This window comes from Papio anubis, chromosome 6 (genome assembly GCF_008728515.1).
Source record: "Papio anubis isolate 15944 chromosome 6, Panubis1.0, whole genome shotgun sequence".
Classification (NCBI taxonomy): Eukaryota; Metazoa; Chordata; class Mammalia; order Primates; family Cercopithecidae; genus Papio; species Papio anubis.
This window is the reverse complement of record NC_044981.1, coordinates 50,387,716-50,414,901: the sequence shown is the minus strand read 5'-3', so window position 1 is coordinate 50,414,901 and position 27,186 is coordinate 50,387,716. Positions and strand designations below refer to the sequence as shown.

The 27,186-nt window shown below is 39.2% G+C and overlaps 1 protein-coding gene across 1 annotated transcript in view; it reads left to right on the top strand.

The window, feature by feature from the left end:
- PKHD1 (PKHD1 ciliary IPT domain containing fibrocystin/polyductin) overlaps positions 1-27,186 on the top strand; it is a 629,203-nt gene that overhangs the window by 126,760 nt on the left and 475,257 nt on the right. The window contains 2 exon segments of the mRNA XM_021937365.2: positions 3,066-3,222; positions 24,109-24,321. Of these exon segments, the coding sequence (XP_021793057.2) occupies positions 3,066-3,222; positions 24,109-24,321 (370 nt within the window).

The window sequence follows — 27,186 nt, the reverse complement described above, 5'->3', positions numbered from 1 at the left end:
TGTGTGTGTGTGTGAGAGAGAGTTAGCTGTAAAAGCATGTATGGCACCAGCGGGTATAAGATTCATTTAATAAATTATTCAAAAACATTTATTGAGCAACTACTATGTGCTAGACATCTTTTAGGGAGGTAGGGATATAGCAATGACCCAAACCAAGTCCCTGCTTCATTTGAGTAAGCTTAATAAGTGATAACCAAATATGCAAGGAATTGTATTATTTAATACTAGAATGAAGCATTATTAGGGGAGAAGGAATGATTGGGGGTGCTTTTTAAAAATAATAATACAGGTAAGGAGGTGATACTTGAGCAGAGGCATGAATTAAGTAAGGGAGTGAGCCATGCAGATCTTTTGGGAAAGAGCATCCCAGGAGAGGCCACAGTAAGGGAAAAACTTCAAATGGGTGCTTCCTTTTCATGATTCCAGTTTGCCTCCATCACTGTGAACTTTGACACATCATTTAAACACTTTGAGCCTTTGCTTTCTCCACTGAAAAGTAGAGATAACAGAATTTGACCTTTCCACCGACTGGGTTGGGACCAAGTACAGCAATCTTTGAAGGCTGACAGGGTAGGCCAAGAGGTTATAGCACATGGAAGGCAGCAAAGGGCATAAGCAGGTACTTCAGAGCGAGAAAGTCTCTAAAGCTTATTGAGAGCTAGATAACAGATATCTGTGCTAATCATAAAAATTTAAAAATGTTCTCAAATTAATTAATGGATAACACCATGAAATAGTCTACCTTTGACCCACTTAAATATGTAACTAATTTCTAGTTGTTCCAGATCATTTTACTGTGTGCGTAATGAGCCCTAGTTTTCTTCGCAGTTCTGTGACTGGGTTATGGATCTGACCACCAGGTTAATGTCTCAGAAAGGGTTATGCTGCTGAATTCTTCATATTTCGTATAGTTCACCAACACATCATCCTTCCCAGCTTGCTAGTCTTTGGGTGATCCTGGCCAAAGATCCTAAGCTTTGGATGTTGGTTTGGAGAAAACTTCTTGGTTCCTTTTAAAGATGTATCTCCTTCCCCTCCAGCCCTTGCCCTGAATTGATCCTTAAATTTTGATGCAGAAGTGTCATCTGAGGGGATCATTAAAATTGTAGATCTCTGGGTCCCACTTCTTGAACTTTTGATTTCATAGGTATATGATGACACTAGAGGAATCTACATTTTATTAAGCTCTAAGGAACACTGCCTAAAATAGCATCTGTAAAATTATGGGATAGGATTTTGCTAGAGTTCTTTCCATCTCTGGCCTTCTGGAAATCCAAGATTTTTCAGAAGTCCTTTTATCATGGACTCTGAGCTGACAATACAGATAACCTGGTTCACCCTGTTCTGCAGTTTACTTTACCATCTCTGTTTTCCCCACCTTCTTTCATTCCAGTTTCCTTTGATTTGCCTCCCTTTCCTCTTTCTGCATTCTACAGGTGTAAATTAAAGGGTTATAAGAATGTATAATATATGTAGCCTTATAAGAAGTACTGTTTATTATTTTACCAACCTAAAGCTAGTCCTATAGTGAAATCATCTAGAGTTAAAATTCTCTCCTACTTTTGTAGCCTACAGATAGTCAGCATGGGGGCATGGTTCCTTCAGTTCACAATGATGCTCCTGTGTCACCTATACGTTTTTCTGTGATACTGGAACTGGTTATCACTATGCCTTATTTCTTTCCATCTCTTAAATTGTGATGAGTCATAGACTTTTATTTCTTTGCAGATGTAGAAAATGAATAAATCGCAAAGCCTTCTCAGTGATTGTGTTGGGTCTGCATCTTAGCACTGTTGACCTTGGGGTCTGTATCCTCTTCTGGAAAATGTAACGGCTCTTCTGGCAACACAATTTTCCATCTTCTGTCTCAGAAATACTCTAGAGCACTATTCTCTGAGTAGGTGTAGTTGTCGATATTACAAACATGCCTTCCCTTCTAATGATCTTTTCCCATCTGCCTGTAACACATCATGAGAGGACCTTCTGGGCAGTTTATTTTTATAGGAACTTGGGCTTCACATTTGGTTGGAATCCGAATGGGAAGAAGACTGGAGAGAGTGGCTTACACATGTCATACATATTACCTTGAAGGAACCACCTTCTCTATTGTGATTTTATTGTGTTTATCGTAATTATACTTCCACAACTTCACAAGGCATTCAGACATATTTCCAGCCTCTTGCATGAGCTGAATGTTGCTTTCTGTGATTTTTATGTCCCTGTTTTAAAAAACATATGACATCAGAGTGACCATAAATTAACAGGAAAGTCAAAAGTTCTGAGAGAGGGACTGAAGGCTGGGATGGAGAGGGAGTGCTTCCTTTTCTGGCTCCTTCTGTCAGTACGGCTCCCTACCCCTCACTCAAAGGTTCCAGGCTGTTTACTTGTCATCTGAAGTCAGTCGGCATTCTGCCTATGCCTGCATGGGCTTTGTTCAGCCCTGATGCACCAGACACAGGGGGAAAGGCAACAATAATATCAAAAAAGGCCGAGTGGGAGGATAGATCTGAGCACTTGGGAAGAGGAATGTTCCTATAAAACAGGGATTCTTGGCAGTAGAGCCAGTGAAAAATGATACCAATTACATAAAGCAAAATGCCACCCATCAAGCAGAACATTTTAATTCTCCCTATTCCAGGCTATTTATGACTTTTTGTCCAAGATTCAATACATGTCTGTAAAAATAAATGGAATCAACCTCATCTGTTAGGTAGAATGGAGCCTGTGCTACAGGGGAAAAAAAAGGTAAGAAAACATTACCAGCATGTTATTGGAGAATTCCAGGGGCTGGGCACAGAAGAACTTCAAATATAATTTTGCCTTTCGTATTTTTTCCTGTTTAGCTTAGTCATATGAAAAAGAGAGAGGTAACCAATTTTATGGAGACATTTAAAATATTTAAATTAATTTTACTTTCTTTGAGAAGTTTCTATTTTGATTCAATACTTGTACCATCCCACCCAAAATCAGTGAATGAACCAATGAACCAACAAACCAGTGAACCAACGAAGCAACGGACCAGCCAAGCAACCAACCCACCCACCAACCCAGCTGTCTTTTTCCAGGGCAACTTTTCTTTACAGTTCTGCCGGAGATGGTCCAGGACTCACAGCTGGTTTCCTGAAAGGCTGCCACAAGATGGCGACAATGTCACAGTGGAGAATGGCCAATCGCTTCTGCTGGACACTAACACAAGCGTCCTCAACTTACTGCTCATTAAAGGTCTGTGGAGTTTGTAGATTGGTGATATTATTTTATGTAATTATATCACTTGTAGGAGGGAGGGAGGAGGGAAACTTTTTGGATAAGTTCCAGAACTTAGTTGACAATTTATCCTCAGACCAAACTGAAATTTTACTATGTAAAGGAAGAAGTGGTCAGAGGGTTCAAAGTGAAAGGCCTTTCTTTGGACTCTTATAATAAGCACAGAGCTTGATTATTTTAATTTTTCAAAAACAAGAAGGTTAACAGTGTTCTCAAAGAATATGCTCCTTTATTCAAGCACTTTTTAGTCATGCTTATCCAGGACAGCCCCCACAATATAGCAAAATACCCTGAAATTGGTTAACGTTGCCGCCTTTGAAACACCCTGCCAAGAAAGCAATGTCTTCCTGCTTTTACCCTGTTGTGGTTTTGACTTTTTGGTCCCATGGAAAGTCATATAAATAGGCTTTCTTATTGCAAAACCGGCTATATAGCTCTAGGGTTTAGGAAGTTGGAAGAGGCTGAGATTTCGAATTTCAACTCTACTACCACATCTTTAAATGGCTAAGTCAGTTATTTCACCTCTTTGTGCATTTCTTTCCTTATCTGCTAAATGAGAATAAAAATCATGGCCTACTTTAGAGGCAGAAAATAAGGAATAGTTATCAAAGTGCCTCTGTTCATTGGCAAATGAAAATTACTTGGGAGATATGATTAGTTATGGATATCTATGAAACTCTGCACTAAAACACTGTTCTTTACTATAAATATATTTAACACACAAACATTCATTCTTATTAAAGTAAGAACATAGTTACATGAGGGGAAAAATAAAATATTTTAAAGGGGATAAACTAATGGAATTTTAATACTTGTCTCTTTTAGACTGAATGAGGATTTAGGCATTTTGTCATTCTCTATTCTGGAAGCTATTTTTTTCACTCTTGTATAGCAAGGAGAAGTTTTCAGTCAAACCAGTTAATTAGTGCCCTTTAGGGGATAAAATGGTCTGTCAGCTTGGGCTCTTGTCCTGTCTTTGTCTTTGTGTGTGTGTGTGTGTGTGTGTGTGTGTTTGTAGCTAGTGGCTATGGGAATGCCACTATAGACAGTCATCAACTACCTAAGGACCAGCAATGACAAGGGAAAGTTACAGACCTAAAGCCTCATTTCAGAGAAAAGATACTCTTGGCAGGCCTTTAACCAGGGCTTTCTCCATATGAATCAAATTCTGCAGGAGGATGGGCTCCCCTTTAGGCATTCAAAGGTCTTGGGCTTATATTGCTACTACCATTTGGGAGAAGTTTTCCAGCTGAAAGTCTTGGATTACTAAATCTCTGGATGTACTGTTACTTCCAGGTAAATAGTGTTGACAGGACCAGAGGCTGAAAATGGAGAAGAGGCATCAGAAGGAGAGAAAAGTGTAGGAGAAAGGCAGCATAAGTATAACATTCATTTGACTTCCCACTCTTAAAGATTTAAATATCTGAGCAATCCCAATACTTGCCCCAACCTGTCACCTTCCCATAGTGTTTTTTCTTAGTATTTCTGGTTTAGGCAATATTTCACTCTCGTATTATTTAGATAAGTGAGTTAGGTTTGGAAGGACAAACCCTCATCCTGTGGAGAGGGAGAGTAAGTCATCTGAAGGATCTCCTCTTTCTCTTGGGGAGGAGGAGTAGGTAGGATGTAAGGCTAAGTAGTAGATTCCGGTTTCTACACAAATAAGATATAGGAGTTGTTGGCAAAAAACAGAGCTGCCTAGAGTGAAACTCAGGTTTTTATTATAGAGATATAGGTCATAACTTCTAGAAAGAATGAGAACAGGGCAAGGACACACATCAAATTTTGTTCAACAGATAATTTGTGAATGCTTATTGAGTGGCCTAGGATTGTTATGTGAAGTACAAGAAAAAAAAAAAAGAAGAATAATACTTAATGGCAGTAACGTGTAATATTACCAAAGAAAAAATACTTAGAAAGTAAATATAAAAGACTAAAACTTCTGGTTCTAAAACAAGTGATGCTGGCAGTGAGGCCAAATGAATAGTGGGGTAATCTGGGTGTCAATTATGTAAGATTAGAGTTGGAGAGTGGAGAGGAGGTGAAGGGCAGATCATTTATGTCTGAGACATATTGCGATCACATAGATATTAACATATACACAAATCAAAGTTTGAGGAAATTCTCCATCTCACTTGTTGGAATTGTATACGTCCAGTGGCTCAGACCAAAAACCATGGAGGCATCCAAGACCTCTTTCTTTCTTTCACCTCCTATGACTATCCCATCAGTGAGCCCTGTCGGCTGGATCTCCAACATGTGTCCCATGTAGCAACACTTCATTGGTACTAACCTAGTCTTAACTACCATATTTTTGGCCTAGACCATCTTAAATTGCCCCTTATTTGGTTCCCATGTTTCTGATTCCTTGTTTTCGTTAGTAGCAAAACCTTAATTTCATTGGTGGCAACAATGTACTCAGCTGAAATACTCTGTTTCCTGAACACTTTTGTAGCTAGACATAGCTATGTGGCTAAGAGCTTTCCATGAGATGGAAGAAGTACCCTGCAGAACATCTGAGAAATTTCCAAAAGTAGAGATCACCCAGTAGGAAGTACACCCTATTTTCCCTTCCTTCTTTCTCTTTCCTACTTGCTGGTATGTAAATGTGACAGCAGCAACATTTTCAGCCTCTATTTTGGACCATGATGCTACTTGTTAGTTAGAATGGAAAAGCAGAAGAATAGGAGGAAACCAGGACCCTGATGACTCTGAAGTTTCCATGATAAGGCATTCAACCACCCGCCTCTGAAATTACTCTTTGTGATAGGAAAACAAGGCTTCATGGGTTTAAGTCACTGATATTTGACTTTTATGCTATATGGTAAAGTAAACCACCAGCAGTTTATAGTCCATTTCCTTTAAAAATTTAAGTCAGATCTTATTACTTCTCTCCTCAAAACCTCCAGTGGAATCTCAACTCACTGGGAATCAAATCAAAAGTCCTTACTATTATTTAACCTCTGATCCCTTCATTGACCTCGTCTTCCTCATTCACTCTGCTCTAGTTCTTCTATGAATATACCTGCCTCAGGACCTTTACCCATAATGTCTATGTCCTGGAATGCTCTTCTTCCACGTTCATGTGGCTGGCTCACCTATTTCATTTGCTCTTTGAGAATATATCAACTAATCTGGGAGGACTTGCTGGCCATCATTTCTAAAATTACAGCCATCTCCCAGAACTCTTTTTCTTTTGATGTTGCTTTACTTTTCTTCATAGTACTTATCATCACATGGTATATTATCAATTTACTTGCTTATTTATAGTCTGTCTCCTCTACTAGAACAAAAAAGGCAAAGGATTTCATCAATATATTTACTGTTGTCTCTTCAGGGTCTAGAACATTGACTGATGCATGATGAAGTCTCATAAATTATGTGATAATTGTAGAAAGAATGGACAAGTAAATGGTCCTGGGTGAAATTTAAGAAGTATATATTTTAAACCCTTGTTCTCTTAAATACCATTTTTCCCAACTAATTTACTTTCACTGTCCTTAGTTCTCAATGATTACACACACACACACACACGTATGTTTGTATAAGTACACACATATACACTTACATATATATTCACATATACATATATACATGCACAATATGTATATACACACACCTGGCTATATACATGCATATTATGATGAATTATTAGGAATATAAAATCTGTTTGTAAGTTATATTTCTGTTTCTAAAAGGCATTTGACCAAAGTCTTCACTGGTGAAGAACTACAACTCTCAAATATCTGGTCAATGTAACGTAGCTGTAAACCTCTTTTTTTTTTTTTTTTTTTTAATTTATTTATTATTATTATACTTTAAGTTGTAGGGTACATGTGCATAACATGCAGGTTTGTTACATATGTATACTTGTGCCATGTTGGTGTGCTGCACCCATCAACTCATCATTTACATCAGGTATAACTCCCAATGCAATCCCTCCCCCCTCCCCCCTCCCCATGATAGGCCCCGGTGTGTGATGTTCCCCTTCCTGAGTCCAAGTGATCTCATTGTTCAGTTCCCACCTGTGAGTGAGAACATGCGGTGTTTGGTTTTCTGTTCTTGTGATAGTTTGCTAAGAATGATGGTTTCCAGCTGCATCCATGTCCCTACAAAAGACACAAACTCATCCTTTTTTATGGCGGCATAGTATTCCATGGTGTATATGTGCCACATTTTCTTAATCCAATCTGTCACTGATGGACATTTGGGTTGATTCCAAGTCTTTGCTATTGTGAATAGTGCTGCAATAAACATACGTGTGCATGTGTCTTTATAGCAGCATAATTTATAATCCTTTGGGTATATCCCCAGTAATGGGATGGCTGGGTCATATGGTACATCTAGTTCTAGATCCTTGAGGAATCGCCATACTGTTTTCCATAATGGTTGAACTAGTTTACAATCCCACCAACAGTGTAAAAGTGTTCCTATTTCTCCACATCCTGTAAACCTCTTTTAATGTCTTCCCTTGGTCTATAATATGTGTGAAAGTACTTGAAAGATAATAAAGAGCTCTTCAAATATAGGATTGAATAATCATAATCATCATCAACAACAACAACAACAGCAACTCGCTCTCCAAATATCTGTTACTATCTTTTTCTTTTTCTTTTTTTTTTTTTTTGGGACGGAGTCTGGCTCTGTTACCCAGGCTGGAGTGCAGTGGCTGGATCTCAGCTCACTGCAAGCTCCGCCTCCCGGGTTTACGCCATTCTCCTGCCTCAGCCTCCCAAGTAGCTGGGACTACAGGCGCCCGCCACCTCGCCCGGCTGGTTTTTTGTATTTTTTAGTAGAGACGGGGTTTCACCGTGTTAGCCAGGATGGTCTCAATCTCCTGACCTCGTGATCCGCCTGTCTCGGTCTCCCAAAGTACTGGGATTACAGGCTTGAGCCACCGCGCCCGGCCCTATCTTTTTCATATACATTCACAGTGTCAGAAAAATAGCTGAGTGAAATTTTCTATAGTTTTTCTGATACCATCTGCAGGCTTAGATAAAGCCTGAGAAATTTCAAGCCAAAAAAATAATTTCTTCAAAAGATTTTAACAAACAAAATATGAAATTATAGTGGAAGTACTTTCTCAGCCATTTCTATATTACAAAGAATACATTCTACATGAAGTATATATATATTGAAAGGATTACTGTTAAGTAACAGTGAAACTAAATCACCTAAGAACTGCATTTGGAACTGCTCTATGAAGGTATTATGTCCGCTATATTATTTTTCCATTCATAGAAACCAGCATCCTGATATGTAGAAGACGAGGCTCATACAACAGGAAAACCAACACTTTATGGACCCTCAAGGGTCTTAAACTCTCTGTGCCTTACTCATATTTTCATCTATAAAACAGAATTGACATTTTTTCCTTACACATATGACTTACATAGTAGAAGGGAGGATCATAAATGTTTGGGGGGCAATTGAGAAGTGGCCCCAATGTTTTGTGTCATAATTTATGCTGACTCCCAAACTTAAAAAAATAGCAGATTCTTTTGTGACCATGATAAGAGCTTCAGCTGCATTTATTATTTCACTTTAATTAGAAAAAGATCCAAAACTTTTGTCTACTTACTCTCTCTACTTCTTCCCTCCTTTGTGCCCTCCCTCCCTTTTTTTTTAAAAAAAATATTTTTAGGGGTACTGTTAAACACAAAAGAGAATTAACCCAATCAATTAATACTAATGAGCTGGGATGGAAATAGGCATATTGCCTTGATTTAGTTAATTATATTTTCATTCTTTTATGTTAAGATGCCCAACGGCCATAGGCATTGCTGAATTAAAATTTATTATTTTTATTCCAAGTAATTATGATGAGCCATAATCACAAAGAAGGAATGTTACCCTCTTGTCAGAGCATTCTGCATCCCGGGCAAGGATCTTGGGTTGTGGTCTGTAGTTGGGGAAACATTCATATTTCCTGAATGAAGCAATGAATCTCTTTCTGATCTGGTCATCAAGCAGCTTGATGTGAAGTAGTGTAATGATAATGATTAATGAAAGGGTCAATTAGGGGAGAATGAACTCTCCCCTTGGTGTTGAGCTCTTAGGTTTAGGTACTCTTATCACACACACAACACAAAAGAAGGTAACTATGTGAAGTGATTGATATGCTAATTTGTTTGACTGTAGTAATTTCTTCATTATATATAATACATATTTATTCATACACATACACACATGAAAACATCCTGTTGTTTGCCTTAAATATATATAATGAAAAAGGAAGGCAGTTTGTAGTTTCTTACTACTCACAATGCTTGTGTCTGAGCAGAAACTTGTTTCCTGTCTCTGTTGCTGCTTAATAGCACACTGGTTTCCTTTAATGTGATTTTCTATTTTTTGGTCTACTGGTGTATACTAAAGCAGTTAAATGCTTGGCAGTATTTCTAGCCACAAGGAACTGAGTCTGAATCTGGGCTCCACTACTTCTCTGCTCTGTGACCTTGGGCAAGTTGCAGACCTTCTGTAAGTCTCAGGTTTTTCCTTACTAAGGTGGTGCCTGGCTATAATGATAATAATAGTAACAATGAGAACAAGCATTTATCATTGTTGCATGGCAATATCACAATGTATTGCCTGTCTCCTATGTATGTTTTGAGTATTAAATGAGGGAATATTTGTAAAGCCATTAGCACACAGCCTGGTCCAGAGTAAGAACTCAATTAATGTTAGTTTTTGTTACTTTTGGACTGTCAGAGATAACAGGAGATATGGCTGAATATCAGGCTTAAAATACAATTTTATTTACAGATAGCGGCTGCTTCTATATACAAAGCAAACTGGATTACTGAAAGAATTAGCTGGGTAATAAAGACCTCGGATTGCTTTTGCTTCTGTTATCTTCAGAATGCATATTGAAGTGTTTTTCCTTCTATTGCGAGGGAGGGACGGATGGAGAAGTGGATCCATTTGCTTGCCTGCATTCTCCTTGTTACTTTGACTTCACAGAAACATGTTTTTCTGGTGTAGCTTAGAACATGATCTCATTTTCTCTCAACTGTTTTTTTAGTCCACAATTTTGAGGACATTCAGATCTTTTTGAGTCCGTTGCATCTGGGGTTTCTGTGGCATGGAAATGCATATTCTTGGTTTATTGAGGTAAAGCATCTTCTTCTGACTCACTGTCAGGTTCAGTGTAGAATTCCTTCATCCTTGACAAGCATTTGAGGATTTCAGAGTGAGGTTTTAAATGATGAACCTAGCACAGCGTTTCGTTGTTGTTTGTTTGTTTGTTTTTTGTTTTTGTTTTTAAATCCCAGGGATTGTATACTTGGTTGCTTCTAGTTAGCACTAAGCAAGCCTCAGATTCAGTAGATGCATGCTTCAGATAATGCTTTCCAATGCAGTTATCTAGAAATGCTATGACACAGAACTTTCCTGAGCCGTTACTTGTGATCTCTTTGTGCATCAGGTCTGTGTGAGTCACTTGGCATTTTACCCTATGCCTATAGTTTCAAGACTTCATAGCTACCAGTTAGGATAAAAAAAATCTGAAGGCAGGCATAAAAATATGATAAAAATATGATATTCAACAATAATTTATTTATTTTTCTCTAACTATAGAATATCTTGGTCAACATGAGAGGGTTTTGTGGGCTGGTAACATTGTTGCGAATTGGTAAATTCAAAATAATTTATCTGCAAGTTGGCTGTAAAAGATGGACTGAATTGCCCTCTTTTGTAGTCAAAACATAGCTACCCTTCAAGCCAGAAGATAGGATGCTTATGTGCAGACAATACAACAAGGTTGATTCAATGCAGTTTGGTCAGCAAACTGGAGCCTGATTTCAATTTTGAGTCAGTCACACACTCTTTTATGGTTTTGGGTAAGGCTCTGGTCCTCAAATCAATGTACAAAATGGAAATAATGGTGATTCCCTTCCCTGTGTAGGGAGAAAATGTCTTGTATCAACCCCTGCTGGATGTTAATGTTGTTTGTGTGTGCAGCTCACTGGAGGAAGAGCTGTATAGGAATGAGTAAAGTTTCTTCCTCTATTTGGCAGGCATGGTACCCTCTAAGGGACTGGTCTGTGCTATTATTCAGAAGGGAAGCCTGACAAAGTTAGCATCAGAGCTAGCCCGAGTATTTTTGAAGTCCAATCTTAACTCTTGGGTGTCATCATGTGCTGGACTTTTTTTGGTGACAAGTAGGTGTTACTTATTTTATGAGAGGGGGACTTTGCTGATATTCAAAGCTAAGTGGGTTACTGATAGAATTTTTAATTGCTTAACAACTTGAATTACTTCTATATTAATTCTTTACACATAGAATGTCAAGGTGTATTTTTTCTTCCCTCTACCTTTTTGAAGGCTTATAAAGGTCTAGGCTGAAAACTGAAGAAAGGAAGAGCCAGATCTGTTTTTGCTCACCTTTATATTGTATTGCCAGCACCATTTTATCTCTAGGCATGAAACAGGTACTCAAATAATTGCTGAATGAATAATAATAAATGAGTTTCTGACCTGAAGAGGCAGATTCATGTTTGTTGAGAATTTCTCTATAATCAGAGTCCTTCCTGGTACCCTCAAATGTTAGTGGATTAGTCCAGACAGTGACCAATTTTATTTACTATTTGTGTATCAGGAGATCAGAGACAAAGGCTTTTTAATGTGGGGGACACTTAGCTCTGAGACCCCTTATTTTTCCAATCAGACAATGGCTTACATTATTTACTCCAGAGAACAGTCCCAGACACACTTGATTAGCCTTAAATGAAAGATAAGCCATTGCTATGAGAAAGGACATGCTTTCAATAGATGGGCAGACAGACAGAAACATAGATATTGAACAATTTACAGTTTTATGTCTTGACAACTTGGGTATTGTAACATGAAAAATGCTACTGAAAGGGACCAGTCCCTTCCTAGCACAGAAGCTATAATATTTTCAGTAATGAAAGATAAATGTTTCAAGCTTCCTTACTTAAAACCTTTCATTGGCTTTCCATTAGCCTGTAAGTTCAAGTCCAAACTTAATATGGCTTACAGGGTCATGCAGGACTTGGTCTGTCTTTACCTCTCCATCTCATTTGTTCATTAATGATCCCTATATCCTATTCATCCAGACTGGAAGTGGAGCTAGAAATCTGAAGTACTTTTGTATTTGGGATTCTTGTGTAGATAAAAATATGTTGGAGACTGAGCATTTCATTGTTATAGTTTCTAGACAATATTCCTGGGGTCAGGTAAAGGTAGGAAGTACTGTATTCTCATTTTTAAAAATTAATAAATACTATAAGAAAAGTATTGTTAGCTTTTATTTCGAATACAATTATTCTATAGCCAAATCATTTTTATAGCATTCAGAGAATAATTATATTTGGAATCTTTTGAAAAAACAGCTTGCTTAGAGAAGTGTATCAAATTGCAGGCTGGTCAAAAATGGGATTGGGTCAGTGCTAATTGAACTTTGATAAAGAGAAAGGGAAGATTATCTGAATGAACTTAGTAGCTAGGGGGATTTTTACATGCTTGGTACAGACCTTGGGAAAAAGATTTTTTTTTTTTGTCTTTTATATTTCTCCTTAGAAATGGCTTTCTTCTTGAGATTTTAAGTGACTTTTTAGAAAGCCATGGAACAGCCGAAGGCCTTGAGCACTTAAATGCCAGCAGCTTTGTTGATAAAATAAGTAATGGTTTTCTGGAGGTAGAAAGGAAATCAAAGTTTAGTTAGGTAGTAATTGATAATGGTAGCTATAATAACAAAGGCATTTACTTATATCTTAGTGTTTGAGTTCCTTTTAATATTTCTGTATAGTTTGTCTTCCACAGATTTGTTTACACTTTATAATTAGTACAGAATTAATACAGTTATAAGGTTACCTTAATGAGTTTCATATTCTGTAGAAAAAGTGAAGAGCTGAGTCATAGTCTTTATATTCTCTTATGGCCCTCTTGAAAGTGGGACAATTCACTAAAACCAGCACATTTCCATTTACCTGAAGGAGCAATTCAACTTCACTGTGATCTTCAGGAACTGGAGACTCTATTTCACATTTTTATTTCAGTACTTAGCAGAGGGGCTGGAAACTAGTGGTAAATGTTGGTTGAGTGACTAAGGGAATTATTCTTTAATTCCAGGCTTGTATTTTCTCAGCCTATTTTAGATGATAGCAGACATCACCAGCCTATGGACACCTAGAACAACCACTTAATTTACCGATAGTAATGATTCTCAAAGTGTGGCCCCCAATCGGCAGCATTGGCATCACCTGGTAACTTATACCAACTACAAATTTGGACTCTCTACAGTAAACCTATTCTGGGAATGAAGCCCACTAGTCTCTGTTTTAAGACATGCTAGTGATTCTGACGCATGTTCACGTTTGAGAACTACCAGCCTAAAACAATACGAGGAACCCTATAGAATTGTCAGGACTAGAAGCCAATTAGCCTGGACCAACTACTCATTTCCCACAGGCTATGAGACCTTTAGTAAAGAACAGTGGAAACTTGGCTGGCCACATTGAATGGGCTTATCTTGAGCATAGCATTTTTAGTTGGATGCACGGGTCTCTACCCTGCCAGGGAAATCCGAGTTGGTGAAAACGGTTTCTCCCAACTGCTATTGTTCGTGGCTCTGAGTCAGTGATTTTATTTCATATATATATATATATATATATTTCTCTATATTGCCCATTTGACTGCAGTACCAGGCTAATTAAGGAATTAGTATGTGGCATCCATTCTGGGGAGGTGTCTGATTCTTTTCCTGTATCCTGTGAACATTTTTGCAAACATTTTCTAGTTCATATTTTCTTTTTTTAATCAGGCAGAGACATTACAATTAAAATACCGTTAAAGTGATTCTGGCAAGTATTGCAACAAGCATGTTTTTTAATTAAAGGAAGAACAGGGGGATGCATAAGCAGTATCAGCTAAAGGGGAAAATTTCTTCTGATATCTATTTTAATTGAAATTTTCAAAAATGGGAAAAACAGCAGCAGCAGCAGCAGCCTCTGCTTCTCTGTGTGTGTGGCTCCATCCCAGGTTGCTAGGTTTAGGTATTCTGTGCTTGATTAATTAGTAGCCAGCCAGAGAGTCCATTCCCTTTGCCCCCAATCCTTAAAGCCTGATTTATGCCTCACATCCCCCATGAATATGTGAGGGCTCAGGCATCTATTTCCTGAGCTGCTTGTGGATAGGATTATGGAGCGTGGACTAAGCTCTTGGGGGCTCTCGTTTGCCAGCCAAATTGATTTTCCGCCTCTCTGGCCGGGGACAAGCCCACCTCGAAGGCTTCCCAGGCTCTGCTCCAGTGGATCAGGCACAAGTCTAATCCGGATCTTGCCAACAAAGGAAGCTGTGTGCATCCCTGTCACAATGCAGGTTTCTTTGAGCTGTGGATGCCTTCTCTAAATGCTCCTCTTTCCTCCTCTTTCTCACCTTCTCCCAGCTCCTGCTTCCAGAGCAGCACACTGCAGTAAGGTACAGGGATATACCCCAACTCAGCCCAGATCACTCAGTCAGCTCTCCTTACCCAGGCAGAGCAGGATTTGTCCATCTTGAATTGATGATTGTCTATAATTCTCCAGGGAAAGGGAATTCCACAGGCTTCCTCAACTATCCATTTGACTATTTAATAATTGAAAGGTAAGAAGATATAGGCTGCTAAATTTTTTTTAGAAAAAAATGGTGAATTGGGGGTTAATCAATGCAGGCAAGTAAATTAGATAGTTTACATCTAAAAATTTAGATAGTTCAAGCTTTAAGTAAATGAATTATCTAACTTGGTGATACAGATTAATCTAATGAATTGGGGTTCTCAGATCCTTCCCTGGTCTTGCCTCCATTTACCTCTCATTTTTCCTCTGTTTAAAAATAGAATCACTCTCCCTGGGTTTATTTTATCACCTGACATTCACATCCGAACCTAGTACATGCTGGCTGTGCACCCTTTCTCTCCTGATCTTCCTAAAAATAGCATTAAGGTTTTGACACACTCATCTGCCTCATTAACAGTTCTTAAGGCTCTTCCCTGAGTCTGTGTCTCTACAACCTTCTGATCCTTCTAATTCACCTAATTCTTTGATCCACTCTCACAAATCTTGCTACTTCCTTTTCTTATCCTAGCCTTTAAATGTTGATGGTTGACAGTTTTTTCCCTACCTTTACCCACCTTATCTTTCTTCTGTTCTTACGCTACATGTCCTCCCTGGGAGACCTCATTTACTTTGATAATTTCAACTCCTCGTTATTCAACAAGTATTGAGTGATCACTTACCACATTTCCCATGTGCCAGCACTGTTCCAGGCACAGGGACTATGGCTGTGAACAAAACAGGCCACAATCTTGCTCTCACGGTGTTTACTTCTAGAAGGAAAATGGTCAATAAACAAAATAAGCAAATTATAGTTTTTGTTAAATTTGCGTAGTACTATGGAGAAAAATGCAGCAGGAGAGGTGGATAGGGAATACACATTGGAGGTGGTGGTTGGGGATATTGGCACACAGCAAGAGCAAAGGTTGTGAGGCAAGGGAGCAAAAAGGAATATTGGAACAAAGGGGAGAACAGAGGCAGATCGGGCCAGAGAGAACCAGTCCTGTAGGGTTTGATAGGCTTTGACTCCAAGTATGATGGGAGTCATTGAAGATTTTTGGCAGAGAGGTAACATGATATGGTTTACATGAAAAGAAGCAATGGCAGCACTGGGTGCTGTTTTGAGAATTGATCCTGAGGTAGAGGATAAGGGCAGAAACAGGGAGCTAAGTTAAGATGCTGTTACAATAATCCATGGGTGAGATGAGAGTGACTTCGACCCCAGAAGTAGATGTGGAGGTGGTAAGTGGTTGGGTTATAGGGGATGTTTTGAAGGTGGAATGCATAAAATTGCCTGAAGTATTGATTATGGAGTGAGAGACAGTGAAAGTTAACTCTATGGTTTTCAGACTTAGCAGTTGCAAGGATGAAGTTACCATTCATGGAATGGGAAGGACTGAGGGAAGATCTGTGGGGCAAGACAAGGAAAGGAGTTCATGGATACTCATAGTTGAGAAACTATGAGACATCCAAGTAGAGATGTTGAGTAGGCAGTTGGGTATGTGAATCTTGAGCTGAGGGCACAGGCTTAGAGATATAAATTTGGGAGTCATTGACAATTAGCATGCGATGGTGTTTAAAACCTTAAGACAAGATGGGGCAACTGGCATGGTCTACAGAGACTGAGAAGAAAAGAGTTTAGAGGGCTGAGACTTGGGGCCCACCAAGTGGCAGTGGTTGGGATGATCAGGAGGAATCAGGCAGGAGAGGCTGAGAAGGGGATGCCTAAGAAGTAGAGGAAAACCAGGTGGGTTTATACCTAACCTACTTAATTAGAAAAGTCCCATGTGCTCACTGTCATTGAGTCAATAGGGAGCTTTCTTAGGATTTGCTAAAAATGAAGACATGAAAATAGATATCAGGTGAAGGAAAGACAAAAGTTCTAAATACAAGAATTTATTCTTCTTTTATGAGTTACTAGCACTTTTGCATTTTATGAGGTTTTCTTTAGAGATTCAATACAATGTATAGAATATAGCACATGATGAAAATCTGATAGAAGGATAGAAACATTGGATTTTTAAAATAGAGACGAGAAAATGAAAGAAAGAAAAACAAAGAGGCTGGGCAAATGAGGAGAGGGAGTTTTAGGAAAGGGGTGACCAAGTGTGTCAAAAGCAGCTGGTCACTCAGGAGGACTGAGCACTGAGCCTTAGATTCACCAATGTGGTTGCCATCCGTGGCCTTAACAGGAGCAGTTTTGCAGGTTCATCAGGTAAAGGCCTGACCAGAGAGGGTTCAAAAGACAGTCATGAAAAAGAGTTGAAGATAGTAGGTATAGCCACTCTTTTGGAGACTAGTATTGTATGGTAAAATATTTATACTTTAATTTTTTTCTGTAAGGGGGAAAATAGAATTGTGTATTTGTTTTCTTAAAAAAAAACAAATTATTTTGTGGTTATTATAGAGGATGACTAATTGTTGGGTTAGCCAAAAGCAGATTTTGATGTACTTTGCAAACATTAGCTAGCTGCTAAAAGTCTCTTTTACTTCCCTTTAAAAGAAACAAAAGAGATGTTTAATGGAAAGAGGTGATTACATATAAAAAGTTGTGTTCATTTATTTATTTTAGAGGGAAGTAGCAATAATGATGGTTGATTGATTTTTATAAAATTACCCAAGGTTACTTGTGGGACATAGTCAGCTTTCATGAAAGTCATAACAAGCAATTTAAGGGTTACAGCCAAAGGCTGATTTCAGCCCTGCTCTTTATTTCAGCATTTAGAAATGGGGTCAAGCTCTATAAAGTATAGAATAAAGTCCTCCCACAGCCCTCCCATACTCAAGTGACTATCCTTTAAAGCAGCCCACTGTATATTTATTTTAAACTAATAAAGTGTGAGGATGAAAGTCTTGGTGCCTTGGCACAGAGATAGATTAAGTATAAACTTTATCTTCTTTCACACAAAGAAAGTTTCATTTGTTTATCTAATTATTTCAGGCAAAAACACCTGAATTCCTCATCAAACTTTCTTCTAAATGTACCTAGATTTTCTTATATTTGCCACTAAGAAAGTGGGGTGCGGATGCTTTTTAGCAGAAGTTAACGATGTTCATATTAATTAATTAGTCCTGTTTATAACACTCCTGACAACACAAATAATTCATTTTCTTTGGGATGAGTTTTTCTCCCTTCATTAGCATCATTATTAGTTCCTGTCAGTAAATGATGTTTCAAAATTTCTACCAATTTGTTACAGTGTATTTAATATTTTGCTTCATGGTAAAAGGGACAAAGACCAGGTTTATATATTTACCCACTAATCCTTGTAATCTGTTTCAAATCCTTTTTGGAATAAGATGAGGTATATCTTCATTAACAAAATTAAAATAAATCATGTATAAACAAGCCATAAGCAAACTTTCTTAGGTTCACACATGTTTTTCCTTAAATGTAACTATGAGAACAACCCTAATTAATTGAGAGCTACTGGGGAAGGTTTGTGGAAATGGATAGGATCTGAGCCTTTTGGTTGGGTGGTCCTGGGTTCTAATGCTTGGTTCTGTCTATTCTGGGCTGGAAAGGTAGCCACATTCTGCTCTGTGAAATAAAGAATGTGATCTTGATCTCACAGACTGGTTTTGAAGGTCATTTCAGACAATATATTTACAGATTTTGGCACATGGTAGGTGCTGAATAAATTTTAGCTTCCTTGTTTTCCCTGTAGTCTTATTCTAATTCCTGACTGTGCATCTCATATTTTGCTCAAGAGAAAATTTAGTGATTACTGCAGCACAAACAGGGTCAGGAAAACATGAGCCTTGTGCCTCCATTAGTGTCCCATGCACATCTGACTGCATTCATAAAGATGTAGACGTCAAGTGTTCTAGAGTTGAAAGGAACCTATGATTCTGCCTTCCACTTTGCGGATGAAACCACAGACGATTGATAGGCACTGAGTAGGAGAGATTTGGGACCTGAGTAATCTGAGGCCCAGCAATTGTATGGGACTTACTGAGGCTCATTCAGAGGTCAATAGCAGACTCAGAACAGGAACCTTGATTTTGTTCCCTGCCTTCACCACTTGCTCATCAAGGTCAGTTTAGATTTCCTGACTATTTACAATGTGGGAGTCCTGTCATGCAAATCCATGTTCTACCAGTTGAATGTAATTGTTTAGGACATTAATGACATGTGGCTGTGAGGGAAAAATTTTAGTTAACATAAAATTTGATCTGTAGCACAGGTCACATTTCTTCCCTCTTATTCATGGTGGGATCCATGATTATTACTGCATTTCTATGTAATGACTGTTTTAATTTAATTTAATTTAATTTAGGAGATCTAAGTAATTAAACATGAGGCCAAAGTACATAAGAAAGTGGCAGTCTTTTATTGCAAATATGCACACACTCTTGGGCGAGGTTCTCTGGTCCTCAGGTGTGGGGGGCCAGGGAAGTCGCGCCGGCGCTCTCGGGTGATGTTCTCCGGTCCACAAATGCGGGGGCCGAAGAAGTCATGCTGGCTCCTGCCAGTGGCAGACTTTTATGCATTGGTACTGGAAGGGGGAGGGCAGTGGGTGGGATAAGGGTGTGATAGGGGCGTCTCCATAGGCGTGGCTGGGTAAGTTTCGATCTCTTCGGATTGACGTCATCTGGCGCATGCTTGGTTGATCTGCATCTTCCTGGGGCGGGCTGCATTTTCCCACGCACGGGAATGTTCATGAGGAAGAACCTGGAAGCAACATGGATTATGCCTTCTTGTTCACCTTCCTCCATCTTGTCCTTTCTCCTTCACCCAAACAATTACAATGAAAGGAAAAGAGTCAAAATTGTTGGGGAATCTTTTGGAAGTCTGGTAAGCAGTATGGTACTGCTCTGGCATGGAGCCTGTAGACTGACCTTGCTGCTTTACCTTAGAGTATGAAATATTATATATGACAAAATGTTTCAAAAGGACCAGTAACAGAGAGATGTTGGATGCAGATGGTCTAGCAGTGCTCAAGAGGTAGGGTACTTATAGAAATTGAGCAGGTTGTAGATCTAATCACCTGGTGAGTTCTTCCTGCCAGTTGCACAGACAAAATCAATTTGGCAAGACCATGGCATTGCAGTAAAGAAAGCATTCAATTGATGCAAGGCTATCCACACCGTTTGGGGGATGGAGTTATTACCCAAATCAGTCTCCCTGGAGGCTCAGCGGTTATGGGTTTTCAAGGATAGTTTGTTGGGCAGGGGACTAGGGTATGGGGAATATTGATTTGTTGGGGATGACATCATAGGGGTATGGAAAACAGTCCTTGTGTACTGAGTCTGTCTTTAGGTAGGGGCCACAGGACTGGTTGAGGCTTGGGTCATGAATCTGAGTGAAGTCAGCTGGTGGTCAGAAATACAAAAGTCTAAAAAAAAAATCTCAAAAGACCAATCTTAGTTTCTACAATAGCGATGTTATCTGTTGCAGTAATTGGAAAAGTTGCAAATCTTGTGACCTCTCGAACAATGGCTGGTAATCATTTAAATATGCTAAACATCTTAGCAGAATTTTGGCCCCTCTTATAATCCTAGCCTTGTGGACTTTCATTAGTTTTACAAAGGTAGTTTAATTTTGGGAAGGTTTATTATCATCCTTGTTTAAGGTTAGACTATAAACTAAATTCCTCCCATAGTTAGTTTGGCCTACGCCTAGGAATGAGCGAAGCCAGCCAGCCTGTGAGGCTAGGAGCAAGATGGAGTAAGCCAGGTTAGATTTTTCTCATTGTCAGAATCTTTACAAGGATGGTTTCATATCTATAATGGAGGAAGTGAAGATGGTGAGTGTGATGATAGCCACAGAGACCATTGCATTGAATAGATGTCAGACTTCAGACCAGGGATCTATAAGAATTATTTCAATAAATCTCACCTTAATCTTCTGAGGGTGAAATTCTTACCATGCCCATTTTCCAGATGGAGAAACTGGATACCTAGGCGGGGTGTGTTGTTCTAAATTGTGGCTGAAAGAAAAGGCCCTTGAAGGTTTCTGGTCCAAGTATACATCCTGTGACTGGTATTGATGGCATAGAATTGAAGAAAAGAAGGCTTGAGGAAGAGAGCTGAGGAAAGCTGAAGAGAAGTTAGGGAAGAAGTAGCCTCCATATTTGACTGTTAGTCAAACATTTATTGATCACTATCTCTGCACTAAGATGGAGGTAAACAATTGTCAATGAAAAGAGTCAAACTCTGTAAAATATTTGAAGAGATTAATTCTGAGCCAAATTTGAATGACCATGGCCTGGGGCACAGTCTCAAGAGGTCCTAAGTACATGTGCCCAAGGTGGTCAGGCTACAACTTGGTTTTATATGTTTCAGGGAGACATAAGACATCAATCAATACATATAAGATGTACATTGGTTTGGTCTGGAAAGATTAGACAAGTAGGTACAGGGGCTTCCAGGTCATAGATGGATTCAAAGATTTTCTGATTGGCAATTGGTTGAAAGGGTTAACTTATTAACTTATCTAAAGACCTAGAATCCACAGAAGGGAGTGTCTGGGTTAAGATAAGTGGTTGTGGAGGCCAAGGTTCTTATTATGCAGATGAAGCCTCCAGGTAGCAGGCTTCAGAGAGAAAAGATGTTTCTTAGCAGACCTAAAAAGGTTACAGACTCTTAGCACTCTCCTGGATCAGGGTAAAGATCCAGAAAAGGAAGGGAATTTTCTACAGAATGTAGATTTTCCCCACAAGAGACAGCTTTGCAGGGCCATTTAATATATTTTGGGGTAAAATACTTCAATTTCTTTCAGGGCTGCCTATCTGTCATGTGTTGCTGCACTAGAGTCAGGTTGGAATTTGGTGTCTTATTGTTAGAGTCTGTTTTGTCAGTCTTAATGTCTCTGTTTTAATGTTAATGCTGGTTACTTATGTCTGTATTCCAAAAGGTGGAGGGTATAATGATGCATCTCTGACACTCCCCATCATGGCCTGAACTAGTTTTACAGTTTAACTTTGGAATGCCCTTGCCTAAGAGGAGGGGTCAATTCAGTTGGTTTAGGGGGCTTAAAATTTTATTTTTGGTTTACATGGTAATGACTAAAGTCATTTTTGCCTTTTTCTTTTCTCCCTCTCATTTCTCCAGTGGATGTTTAACTACTTCCAGCTGTGATTTCTAGAAAGCAACAAAAACTCAACTCAATAACTTGGTACTCTGGATTTATGACTACATTAGCAGATGAAGAGTCTTTGCCCTCTACTGCCTCTCACCATAACTCTTCTTCTTATAGTAGAATCTGCCTTTTGAGACATTTCTGATACTTTGCTCTCTCTACATCCTTTGCCCCCCTTTGCTCATTGAGACACTATGTGGGCTTATAGATTAAGCATAAGAACAACATCCTTTCTGAGAAAATGGGAGTGTGTGTGTGTGTGTGTGTGTGTGTTTGTACATAACGAAATAGAGGCATTTAAATCAGAATCTCCAAAAAGATATGTCCATTCATTCATTCACTCAACAATTAATTGTGTATTGAGTGCCAACTACCTACCAGCAACTTTTCTAGACACCAAGAATTTAGAAGTGAACAAAACAGATAATTTCCCTCAGGAAGCATGCATTCTGGTGGGGAGAGGGCAGAAAATAAAACTGTAAATATATAATATGCCTAATATCAAGTATTACAAAGAAAAAGACATTTAGGCAAGGAGCTAGGGTGTGCTATTTTATATAGACTAGAGAGGGAAGGCCTCAGTGGGAAGTTAACATTTGAATAGTAACAAGGGAGAGTGAGCCATGGAAATAACAGAACATTCTGATAATTCCGATAACATTCCAGGTATTTCTGATATTTCTGATAATTCTTATTCATGATATTCACGGGAATGTCAGAAGAATGTTCCAGAGGGAAGAGCTTATGCGCAGGCCCTGAGGCCTGTTTGAGACCTAACAGGCAGGCCAATATGTTTGGAGCATATGTGTGAACAGGTAAGCGTTAGAAAATGATATTAGAGAGGTATTGGAGGTTAGGTAACAAATCATGAGGGACCTTTTGTAGCCCAGTGTAAGGACTCTGACTTCTATTCTGAGTGAGATGGGAAATTATTGTTGGATTTAGAAAAGAGGACCTCTGGTGTGTCTGATATAAAGACACAACTCTGACTACTTTGTTACAGGATGGAAGAGTCTAGTCTGGTGTTTTTGTAAACCACTTGCAGGAGGAAGATGGACTAAATAGCTTATTGAGGTTAAAGTGTTTATTTATATGGGATGCTTTAATTATTTTGACATTATTGAGAAAATTCTATGTAAAATGTAAATATTCTAAACCTTTTTGAAGAAAGATATTATAAAAATGAAAATATCTTTTTAATTTTTAAATTATTTAATCTCATAATACAAAATAATTCTATTATAAACTAATATTCTTATGTTACTGAAAATTTGGACATCAGAGCAAAACAGTATATGTATTAGTTAAGGTTATCTGGTTGCCAATAAGAGAACCCAGCTGTTCTTTTAAAAGTGGAATTTATTGGGAAGATATTGGGTAACCTACTAATCAGTGGAAAACAGTCTGAAAAATCAGGGACAGAAATACATAGGAATCAAAACATTTGATGCAAGCGGTGGGCGGTGGGGCAGGTAGGGAGGTGGGCAGGTGGGTGTCTCAGAAGCAGGTGTTCTTCCCAGGCTCCTTAGAATGCCACCCTAGGAACTGAGATCTCAACATTTCCTCTCTCTCTTCCCTTTTGCTCCATATTTCTCTTAAAGCCCGAGTATGTGACTCTGGCCATAGTAGGATAAGATGTCTTGCTTGACAGTTCCACTCAGCTCTAGTCAATGGGGCAGAGCAATACCTCAAGGAAATTAGGGTATGTTAACAAAATAAAGTATAATGGATGCTGGTCAACTAAAATGCTACAAATGCCACAATGTTAGCCCTAGTTACATTTCCTTTTACTATAATTCTTACAATTTTGGCACATCTTCTAGCCCTATTTCTTGTTTATGTGTTTATGTCCCAGGTTTTTTTTTTTTTGTACGTAATTTTATCTATTGTTAAATGGTAAAGTTAGTGATCTTCTCCTACATTATTTGACCATTCCTAAATTGCTGGACATTTAGATTATTGTCATGAAAATGTAATAAATGAAGCAGCAGAGAATAGTAATAGCTAACCTAAACTGGCTAAATCATAGTGCCTCCACTCCTGGATGTCTGGTCTACCCTATTGTGCTTCTACAAGAGAGAGCATGATAAAATAAGTTTACATTCCAGCAGAATTATTTAAATGAAGGGGATTTCATCAGGCATTGAAACTGACAAAACGGTAAGCCTTATCCTCCCAGGGACTGACAATTTTCCCTTTGTCTATTAGGGGGCAAGCTGATTTTCATGGCCCCAGGACCCATCGAGCTCAGGGCGCACGCCATCCTTGTTTCTGATGGTGGAGAGCTCCGGATTGGATCTGAAGACAAGCCCTTCCAAGGCAGAGCTCAGATCACACTCTATGGGAGTTCCCACTCAACTCCCTTCTTTCCCTATGGAGTCAAGTTTCTGGCTGTGAGGAATGGAACTCTTTCTCTGCACGGTGAGTGAGGCAGTTGATCAGAGGAAATGAAGTAGAGCTGTGTCTAGCAGTGGAAACTGATAAAACTGTTTAAAAGTCCTTGACTATAGTTGCTCAGCCATCCAGGTCAGTTAGAACAAGGCACTATTTGCTTAAAGAACAAGTAAAACTGTGATGATTCCTGTGGCAGAGTACACTACAGTTCCCAATTATTTGCTCCCCTTTCTGTAAGAGGATTGTGTATACTTCCACCCACTGTTAGGTGACTTTCAGTGCCTCCTTGTGGGTGGACCATACTTCCTGGACCCTTTGCAAGAGCAGACTTAGCCTTGTACTTGCTTTGGTCAGTGGAAGGTAAGCAGAAATGGGGGACCGCATGGCCAAGTGAAGGTTTTAAGACCTGTTATGCTTTAGCCATTGCATTTTCTTCCTGCCACTTGAGAATAGCCTGTCCCAGATAGGGGCAGTTCCTTCTGTTTAGAACCTGAATGAAGACGACATGAGGCAGTGCTGCAGATGACCTACTGCTTTCATGTATGTGAGTGAGAAGATGAGCCTTTGTCTTAAGTCACTGAGATTTGCATTTGTAAATGCAGCGTAGCCTAGTGAAAACTGACCGATACAATTACGTAGCATGTACAGATGTCTCTTAACATGCAGAAGCCTGGTATCCCAAATCAAATACAGACAACCTCATTTGGTTGTTGAACCTCTTCCTGTTTCCCCCAACCACCTAACCCATGAGCAGTGTTTAATTACACTTCTACTTAGAATCCTCTTACAGATAGGTGGGGCGTTTAAGGATTCCTAGGACAAAAGAGATTAGGCTACAGTGTGTTTCCGCTCCAACTTTATTTGCTTTCTGATCATCTCATTCCATTTTGCAAAATGGACATTTTTTTTTTCCCCTTGAGAGTCAGAAAATTACCAAGTGTGCCAGGATAATCCTTAGTATCAACTGTAAAATATCAGTATAAAATAATGAGTAAGCATATTTCAGTGGGTATTTATATGCTTTTGGTTGCATAGCATGAGCCAAAGGCAGATCAAAAATATGGGCTCCAGAAGGTGACTCAATCTCCAGAAAACATAATGTAATTTACGTTGATATTTCTATATTGGCAACACAAAATAATCCACTTGTCATGGGATAATTGCTCTAGATGAGGGCATGGAGCTGTGCTGAGGAATCTGCCATTTTTCTCTGTCCAGACTCTGTCTCATACCGACCACAGGCCCCAATCATTATTTATCAAAAAAGCATGCTTGTGCCTCTTTTGGCTTACTATGAGAGGAAGCAAGATCTTTTCCTCGAGCATTTATTAAGTGTTGACTGTGGGCTACCCAGTGTGCTAGACACTGGGGATCAAATTTTGTGAGGTTAAAAATACCCCATAACTCATTGGACAGAAATTCAAAATGCTTACTATATTGATTCTGTGATCAACTTCCAAGGAGACCTTTTTTCCTCCTATCTTCATCAGCAAACAACTACACTGATTTTGTAGCCCAGGATCTATTCCCACGTCAGCCATGGTTTTCAAATGTTTGCTCTAGCTCAATGGCCTCTTAAGCCACCAACGCAACGTGCTGCTTTTTACCAGTAAAAAAACACATCTGGGGAATAAATTAGTGTATATTTATGGTTCAGCCAGCCCATAGATCATCCAGAGGACCCCAGGCTTAGGAGGAATCCTCAGAGTTGAGAGCCACTGTCCCGTATGATGCAGATAGCACAACTCTTACTGAAAATAGGAATTCAAATGAGGAAAAATGAAAACTCTCCTAATTCTTTTATTCTGCTTCTTTCATTCCAAGCTCATCTAATTCTCATGCTGTAGTGTGAAGAATCAGTGAAAGAACTCATAAATATACCTTTTGTGCCTGTATTTTAAATGTACCCTGTGCATGTAAGCCTTTGTGATTAAGCAAATGTCAAGAAAATCCCTAGTCTCATTGCTTACAGTCAATATGGGGCAATTGAAGCAAAGTAGATGCCTCTAATATGTTTCAAAAATTCTGTAAGTTCAGAAAAAATGCTGCTACTCCAGCCATCTGATGTTACTGGATATTGAGAATGAGACCTCCTCTCCCTCTACTTTCCTCATTTCCATCTCCTCCTTCCTCTTTCTCCTCCCTCCCTGTCCTTTCTTCTTCTCCCTCCTCTCTCTCTCCCCCCTCCTCCCTTTCTCTCCTCCCTCTTTCTTCTTTATTCTCTTTCTCCCTCCTCTCTCTCTCTCCCCCCTTTCCTCCCTCCCACTCCTTTATTCTCCTTCTCCCTGCTCTCTCTCCCTCCCCCTTTTCCCATATTCTCAGATTAGGCCATTTTCTAAACTGGTTAAACATTCCCCAAAGCGTTTAGGACAGATAATTGACTAGGATCACCTGAATCACAGAGCTTGCCCATTGAACACGGGCAAAGATCAAGCTGTTTCCTCTCTGATGTGATGCTGCAGCATAAGAAATATTATGTAGAAAAGAGCTCAGCCATTTGGGTGACAGGGATTCCTTTCCTGATGTATCTGTCAGAGAATTGCAGCCCCATGTGCAGCTCATCTATCCTCTCCTGTCACTTCTCCCTCACCACCTGAGGTCTCAGACAGATTTTCCCCTCCAGCATGGTGGTATATCATGGCTAAAATCATTACATAATTTCACTGGCCTTTTGCCAGGGCCAGAGGAGGATCTAGTGACACTGGGGCTTTAGGAAAAAGTTAGTTTTCTTTCACTGTCGAGTATGCAAAATAGTGAGCAACTTGATTCACTGCTTTGCACCCAGGAAGTCCCTAAAGACCCAGCATTCACTCGGCTTCCCAGGATAACATAATGAGGAGATTCACCGACTTTGGTGCACAGAAGACCCTTTTGGGGAGGTTTTTGTAAATC